The 9,279-nt window shown below is 28.9% G+C and overlaps 1 protein-coding gene across 1 annotated transcript; it reads left to right on the top strand.

Annotated features, from left to right (window-relative positions):
- The first annotated feature begins 1,755 nt into the window (after positions 1-1,755).
- Positions 1,756-7,125, top strand: LOC128668222 (uncharacterized). The gene is made up of 5 exons (XM_053740619.1): positions 1,756-1,825; positions 1,910-2,032; positions 3,718-3,809; positions 4,094-4,372; positions 6,880-7,125. Exons 1-5 carry the CDS (start codon positions 1,756-1,758, stop codon positions 7,123-7,125), a joined length of 810 nt encoding a protein of 269 aa, XP_053596594.1.
- Positions 7,126-9,279: the final 2,154 nt, after the last annotated feature.

Below are 9,279 nucleotides of genomic sequence, written 5' to 3'. Positions count from 1 at the left end.
GGCCGCCTTAGCCATCTCTATCGGATAATTCGTTCGAGAGTTCTCGCGGGAGAAAGAAATGGTAAAAAAAAGTTATTTACGAATATCTTTGAAACAACTTAACCAAACAATTTCAAAATCTGATAGACTTTAGAACTCAATAGAATACGTCGTATGCTGTTTTAACCATCAGAATCGGTTGATTTGTTTGTAAGATATCGTAAGAGAAAGAAATACTCAAAACAATTTTTTTCGAAAACAATTGCATATAAAAGTATTTTCGAGTTCGAAGAGCTCGAAAATGTTTTTAGAACATTGTTTTCGAGCTCAAGGAGCTCGAAAATAGCGGGAAGTTTTGGGTCTGGCCCGCAGGGTCAACCGATAGACAGATTTTTTTTTTTTTTTCTAAGGTTTAACAATTTTAATTATATATATTGAAATCTATAATGTGTGTATGGGGTACATGTAATAATTAAAAACATTTCAGATATTTTAATTTCTGAATTTATTGAATAAAAATAAATACATTTAAGATGGCTGTGATAAAAATTCAAATTTGTTGTATTTTGAACCGTGGTGTAAAATATAAAGACAGGCTTTGGTAGCCATATCGTAAAGTTTTTTTTTCTCCGCATCACCAATCAGCTCGTTATTTGTCCTGGTTGGGAAGTAGATGGTGAACTGATCCTGAACATGAGCGACAATACTAGGTCCATACGGAGTTTTAATGATTTTCATCTCAATAATTTTGTATGCTTTGCCCACTTCTAGGTCTTGAAGCTTTTTAACTGGCAGGTAATGCGCCGAGCAGTTTACTTTATTGATTTCTGACAAATCCATTGTTAAATTAACCAATAAGAAATTAATTATTAAAACAATTATTTATTTAATTAGAACCATTTATTAGGTTGTAATTATTAGCACTTACTTGATAATAATGCACATGATGTTCTTCTTAAATTTCAGATAAAATATAAGGTATAAATAATTTTTGATTTTTTTTGTATGCCGTCGCTCAAGAATAAAAATTGTTTTTTTGTAACTGACAAACCGCTAAGGACTTTTTGTGTAGACTGAATACTGCGAGCTAGCTCAAAAACAAGTTCAAACGTATTGAATGACGGCATCTACTACGCATCAGCAAAAAAAAAGAGGGGCGAGAAACTACGCCACTAGATGGCATGTCTTCTCGCAAGTGCCCATACTACCCCTAGTTTGGATATATCAATCCTCAAATCATACATTTACATGTACATATGCATTAATCAGGGTAGGCTACGCCAGTGTCAGCTCTGGGGTTAAGCACAAACACGATGCCAAAACCTGTAACCTGATAGGCAAGAACCCACTCTAGTCATTAATGAAATTGTACATAATTTTTTCTTAAAATTGTCCGCTTGAAATATACACATGGCACAATCTATTATGCCACGAGCTCTGAATGGCGGGATGAGCTCAAATCAAGCTCAAAATGGTGGGGATGAGCTCAAAGAGAGTTCAAAATGATTTCAATTAGCATCAAATGGCTGACAAGTCCTCAAAAAGGTCCTAGATAAGCTCAAATGACGTCAATTAGCATCGAATAGCTGACAAAAGATCCTAGATAAGTTCAAATCGGCTGCCAACAACCTACCATCCGCCAGTAAAACAGTTTAGCATAGACACGAACCCACAATCTGTTTTAGCGTGCGAGTGAACCATCCCTACCTAGCTACTTATAAACTTAAATCAGTGATTGTTTATATGACTCTCGTAATACCGAAAAAAAATAAAACAATGGAGATACCAGAAAAGGACTTGACGCAAGCTCATAAATTCTCATCACCCAAACTAGATAGATTTCCAGGTACTGATTCGTAAAAATTTTGTTCATTAAATTTATCTTTTCGTTATCAAGGATTTTATTAATGCTTTAATGAACTCTTAATAGAAATTTGTGACACAATACTAATATCGACTGATAATACTGAAGAGGAGTATAAGAGCGCAGAATATTATGTTTCCATGGCGGGAACTTCACGTCAAGGACTATCATCAGAACCTTTAGGTACAAGTAAATTAATGTGTATTCGCATTTCATATTTTCTTAAATTAATATTTTTAATTTTTTGTTCCACGTCGTGAAAAATCGATAATTAAGAAACTGAACGCTAAGTAAGTTGATAATAGATTAAATTGTTTTAGCATTTTGATTTTTCTTGTCACTATTATTTTACACATAAATGTATTTACAGTTAATTTGATATCGTTACAGTTCTTTTGTAGTATGTTTTGACACTATGGTCATCTTTTTAGTAGTCCTGAAAGAAAAGTTTTTGGGTCCGTAGCTGTACCTATATTATTCAACAAATTATAAGCTATGAAATTTCAAAAAATATCAAAAAAATCTTAAATTTTTATAAACAAATGCTAATAACAACTGATGAACAATAGTTACAAGATCGATTTTTTATTTATTTCAAAGAGAAATAAATCCTTTATAAAAATGACTTAAATGTTCTTTACCGTATCTTTTATAGTTTAAGAGTTATAACAATTTATAACTTGACAAATTATGTAACGGCTGTAATTTCATTAACATATAATATTTAAAAATGCTGTAAAAAATACACAAAAATTTTTTTCTATCTTTTGTTACATATGGTTGTTTTTGTAATTTTTTGTAGTTTTCGAAAAAAATATAGCGATTAATATTAATTGTTTATAACAAATTGTTAAGTTAATAAACAATTAAATTATTTTTCAAAAAATGTATTTCTTTGTTAATCCGTTGAAAAGAGTCAATGATGATTTTTAAGAAAAAAATAATTTCTTAACTAATTATTTAAACAATTGAAATATGAAAAAAAACGATTTTAAACAATTAAAAAATTTATTTAAGAAAAAAATTTTCTTTAAAAAAATCATTATTTCACCTATACAATGAGATGGTAAAAATAGTATATTACACACCTAGGGAAGTAAAGTAAGAAATGTCTCAGATCACATGTAGTTGTTGAGATCAACAAACATGTGATCTGAGGCTTTCTTATTTACTTCCCGAGGAGTGTATACTATTTTTCTCGTCGACGGAGGCGGAAAGCAGTAACTTCGTTTTGCACTGCGGGACGAAAGTTGACGCTTTCCGCCCGGAGGCGAGAAAAAAAATTTTTTCTCCTCCCTAGGCCAAAAGTTCGACTTTTTTCCCTCTAATCCGAGAAAAAAGTGCCACTTTTTTTCTTTCGGGAAAAAAGTTTGCGCATGCGCACTAATATCTGCTTCAGCCACCGTCTTATACAAGACCGTGATTTTAGCTATTACGTTTCTAACCTTTTTTCCCATTTTTATATTCATGCTTCATGTTGTTAATCGTGGTGGTGCAATAAATAACAGTGACTGAATAATTTTCAAAATATTAATTAAAAATGAGTTCTTGCGATAGCTCAGTTTCAAATGATGATGAAAATATGATAATTGATCAAGAGGCTCAAGCAATAACAAACGAATTAGTTGCTAAAAAATCAACACCAGCATATCATCTTTGCTATCAAAATTTTTTTAAATGGAAAACAAACAGAAACATAAACGACATATCAGAAAACGTGTTGCTCGTTTATTTCAATGAATTGTCAAAAACGTTAAAACCATCTACGCTTTGGAGTAGATGGTCAATGTTAAAAACCGAGTTTAACCTCAATCATTCAATTGATATTAACAAATTTCACAGACTTAAAACTTTCATGAAAAATAATAACAAAGGGTTTCACACAAAAAAATCTCAAGTCTTATCATTGTCTCAGATCAAACAATTTCTCGTTGACGCTTCCGACAATATTTATTTGGCTATGAAGGTAAGTTGAAAAATAATTAACATAAAAAATATCTAAGTAATATTAAAATAATGATATAAAATTCATGATATATACAATTAAATATATAAAATATATACAATTAAATATATAAAAATATATATATATATATATATTCATATCAAATTTATATATTTCTATAAATATATAAAATAAAATAATATACAAATAAATATAAAAAAGATATATAAAACAAAATACATGTAAATTATTTACAATTTTTTTTATATACAAATAAATATATACTAAGATTATTCTTATTACAGGTGATACTCATTTTTGGATTTTGCGGGGCATTAAGATCGGGTGAATATTGTTCAATCAAAACTCAAGATGTTGAAGAAACTGGAACTCAGTTCATTGTTACTATCCGAGACACAAAAAATTATTATCCTGGTTCGTTCGTCATCATGGATGAATACAGCGATAAAATTCGTCAGTACGTAGCTTTACAACCGGAAAACTCGAACACTGACAGATTTTTTATACTGTACGACAAAGGGGCCTGCAAACGTCAACCAATGGATAAAAATACAATAGCAGATGTACCAAAAAAAATTGCTGGGTTTTTAAAATTGCCTAATGCCTCAAGCTACACCGGACATTGCTTCAGACGTACCTCAGCAACGTTACTTGCAAATGCCGGCGCAAATCTCACAACTCTTAAACAGCATGGTGGCTGGAGATCAAGTTCCGTTGCTGAGGGGTATATTGAGAACTCGTTATACAACAAAACAAAAATATTTAATCATATTGTAAATTCAGAAAATACATTATTTACAATCCAGAATCATTCGATGGACCCAACAACAGAAACTTCGAAGCAAGATGAATCGAGACCTTCAACTTCAACTTCTTCCCAGCCTACTGCACCGCTAGCTATGACAAAGCATTCGTGCAAAGAAAAATATTGCACCGAACAACAAACACGAATGAATTCAATCATTACCGGGCTATCAAAATGAACTACGAGCTGTAAATGACATCGTGTGGGACGAAGATTTCGATAATGTCAAGACTAATAATGAATTTTCACCGGTACTAAGTTTAAATTCTAATTCACAAGAGGCAAGTCATTCAAAAAAATTATCAGCAGGAGCAAGAGACAAAACTTCTAACAAATCAGCTTTAGCTACAGAATTTGTAGAAGACCTTAATATGGACTGTCCAATAGTAAAAATAAAAAGTGCAAGATTATCAATCTTACTATTAACTACACCAAATAATATAATAATTATTATATTATTGCAATTATAAGTATTATTATAATTACTTATTGGAATTACTAGTATTATTAAAAATTACAGCTATAAACTAAGTAAATTAAATAAATGTTCATTGTTATTATCAATATTTTAACTTTAAAAACTGTTATTTTGAGTTCATAAAATAAATCATTTAAAAATATTTTAATTTAAAAAACTTTTATTTTGAGTGCATAAAATAAATTTCCTAAAACTACTTTAACTTTAAAAACTTTTTTTTGAATTCGTAAAATAAATTATTTAAAAATATTTTAACTTTAAAAACTTTTATTTTGAGTGGGGGGAATCCGCCCCCACCCCCGCCTGGGCTTCGCCCCGGACCCCTTTCTTGTTTTTAAACTCACATGAAAACAAAATTTATTATTTATATCCTGTCATTGCTTCGCCTAACCTGACTTTAGTACGTCAATTATCGATATATAATTACATTAATTACGAACTTTTGGCCTGGTAGGAAAAAAAATAGTATGTGCACCACGGAAGAGAATGTGCTACTTTTTTCCCTAGGGGCATAATGTACTATTTAAAACATCCCAAAATTGTCTATTTGTTTATAAACAATTTCGTAACAAATAGCGTAAAATTTTTTTTTCCACTGTTAATTAATACCTATGGTAGATGTAAAAACAGCAATAATAAGATATTACTGAAAAAAAATTTTTTTCATAACATTTCTTAGAAATTTCATTTTTTGTTAATTAAAAAAAATTATAATTAACAAAATAATAAACATTAAAAAATTTTTTTGCATTACTTTATTGAGTACCTAAATGATAAGAGCTCCACGACGGGAAAAATTTATAGATGAATTATTTAAGCTTTTATACCGTAATTTATAAAAACAGAGATTGGAAAAAAATTAGTTACTTAACAATGGTGTAAATTTTTGAAAAATCGATATAAAATTTTTTTTTCACCGAGGTTTTTTTCGTTCAAGTGTTTAGATTACACCATAATTTATTCAAATTTTTAAATTGTTATTTAATACTATAAAAAAATTATTTTAGGTGATATACCGGCTTTTTAGACGGCGCGCCTATGCCGTAACGACCTCGCGGAGCCCTATTTTCAGCGTTAAAAAAAAATTACAAATAATAGAGATAGAATTCTGGAAGTTAAGACTTTTTTTTTGGAAATTTCCTCCTCTTTCAGGATCTTTTTTCAAAATTCCTTAAATATCATTATTTTAGAAATTATTAAGGAAAAACCAAAGTCCTTTTTTTTTTAATCTTATTTTGTTTATAACAATCGCAATTTTTCATGTGCTAATAAGCCCTTAAAAAACATTTTTCTAGACATCATTCCGCATCCAATGAGTTATCATACATATTTTTAGGAGCTTTATGTCTATTTAACACGTTTTTGAACTTGTTGACTAGACTATTAGCTCTAAGACGTATGTTAATTACTTTTACCTAAATATATGAAAAAAAAAAATGTTTAATTTTATTTGGCATAATACTTATTGATTTGATAATAATCAAATTAATAGGTATTGTTTAAGCAATAAACAGCTTAGATCTATTGAATATTCAATATAATGTTTTATATATTCATAGATATTTTTGAGTATTATCTCAAATCAGTAAACATGGATCCCGAAAAAATAAAATTAGATTAAAAGAAACTAATGAGTATATAAGCAGTAAAATTAGCGATTTGAGGAAATCTAAAACCGTAAAATTAATTCTAATCAATATCCATCCAAAATAGTTATTTTTTAATTATGACTATAAATTGCTGTACATAAATTAAATTGATTATTAGAATAATTTGATTTTTAACAGAAGCCTACAAAACATAAAAATAGCCGTCAACAAATTCGAGTAGAGGATGACTTAGAAAGCGTGGATGAGGACGAAGAACTACAAACTTATGAAGAAGATGCAGAAGAAGAGGAAAATGAAGATGAAGGAGAAGAGAAATATACAGATGGTGTAGAAGATGAAGACGACGAGGAAGTAGAACATACAGAAGACGAAGTAGAGGATAAAAAACAGAAACATACAGATCTAACCGAGGTTGACAAATAGCAGGAAAAGAGAAAATAGCAGCTGATGTTCCAGTAGTGAATCAAAAAGAACCTGAAAAAAATTCAGGAAGTGAAGCAGTGGATGATGATTGAAAAGCTAAAATCTCATAAAATATTATAAAATACTCTAAGAATTACAACGATAACAACGCCTTATTTTTATATTAATCCTTAAAAAGTAAAAGCTATTAAATACTTATTCATACTTATATAATTGTCAACTCTGAAACCTCATATAACCTTATAAAATATTTTAAGAATTCCGATGATAATAACGCTTAATATTTTTGTATAACTTTTTATATAATTATACCTATAGTATGCTCATTCATACTGACAAATTTAACTGTCAACCTTAAAATCTCATAGAACATCATGAAATACTTTACGAATTCCAATGTTAACATCGTCTTATAATTTTGAATTAATCCTTATAAAATAATCGCTACGAAATACTTATTCATACTCATAAAACTGTCAATTCTAAGACCTCATAGAATCTAACAAAATACTTTAAGAATTCCAATGACAACAACGCCTAATACTTTTATATAAATCATTATACAATGATACCTATAAAATACTCATTTATACTTATAAATTTAACTGTCAACCTTAAAGTCTTATAGAACTTCATAAAATACTTTACGAATTCTAATTTTAACATCGTCTTATATTTTTGAGTTAATCCTTATAAAAATAATAGCTTTAAAATACTTATTCATACTTATATAACTGTCGACTCTTAAACCTCACAGAACCTTACAAAATACTTTAAGAATTTCAACGATAACAACGCTTACTATTTTTGTATTAAATCCATTTAGAATTATAACTATGAAATACTCATATATCATCATACAACCGTTGATCTTACAGTTTTTCATAACTACAGAATAACCAAAAGAACTTTACTAAAAAATCTGAGACATACTTTTGTATAGTTTCTCATACAATTATAACTATACAGTACCCATATATGCTCATATAATTATCAATCGTGAAACTCTTTTAAACTGATAAATACCGTTAGTCATGTTATGTAAAATTTTGTCTCTTATAAAACGTCATAAAAGAAGAGATTAATTTTGTTGTCTCATAGAAGATCTACAAGGTTTTATGATAAATGGAAACCGAAGTAACAGGTCTGGAATTTTTCTCAAAAAAAATTTCTATGAGGAACTATGCGCAATGACAATGCCGAATACACATCACTTTCTTATACATTTTTCCATATACTTTTATTCTTATAAAAATTTATAAGATTTTTTCAACAGGGAAGCTATTTTACAGTCAAAAGAAGGTGGAGCTCCACTTCTAGACCGTTACCAATGTTTCTGTAGTAGCTGATATTTTGCCGTATAGAAATTTGTCACGGTTATTTTCGCAACTGATTTTTGATTTCCCGGTTATTTTCTCGCGCAGATAATTATTGCGGTTATTTTTTCCGCAGAAATATTGTTACGCAACCATTTATTTTATTGAAAAGTGAATAAAAAAATACACTTATCCAAAGAATTAAAGGAACAAGAAAAATTTATACATTTTTTAGTAGTTTTTGGAAAGCTGTCATTTCTTAACAAATGATCGTGTTGAATAAATAAAATGGACGGGCCCTGATCACACAAGAGTATATTGCACAGAGAGGTCATTGCGCAGAATCAATTTACACATGTAAATATTGCACAAAAATTTTTAACACAGATGAAGATTGCCCATAGCATTTTCTGACACAGATCCCGTTTGCACAGAATTAATTGTAATTTTACCATCTGTGATACAGATTATACAAACAACTCTATGAAAATGACGTTAGATAAATAACAATCGTCAAATAATCCATTATGAAAATTTTCAAATCATTACAAACCCTTTATTCGAATTTTAAATTAATTTTCAAACTAAAAATCTAAACCTTTCAATTAAAAATTATAATGTCTTCAATTTTCAACCCTATACTACAAATTTTAAATTTAATGATTTCGAATTAAAATTTAATTTTTAATTACCTTATTAAGAGAAAGGATTTAAAACGATTAGAAAAAAAAAAAACAATTTTAATACTTTTTAATGCTTTTGAATACTTCGAATACTTTTGAATCACCCTTTTTATGGGCATTTAACATTGTAAATCATTTCGAATTGTTTCTTTTAA

Source organism: Microplitis demolitor, chromosome 1, assembly GCF_026212275.2.
Source record: "Microplitis demolitor isolate Queensland-Clemson2020A chromosome 1, iyMicDemo2.1a, whole genome shotgun sequence".
NCBI classification, from domain to species: domain Eukaryota; kingdom Metazoa; phylum Arthropoda; class Insecta; order Hymenoptera; family Braconidae; genus Microplitis; species Microplitis demolitor.
Note: the sequence above shows the minus strand (reverse complement) of the source record. Positions and strands in the feature narration are given on the sequence as shown.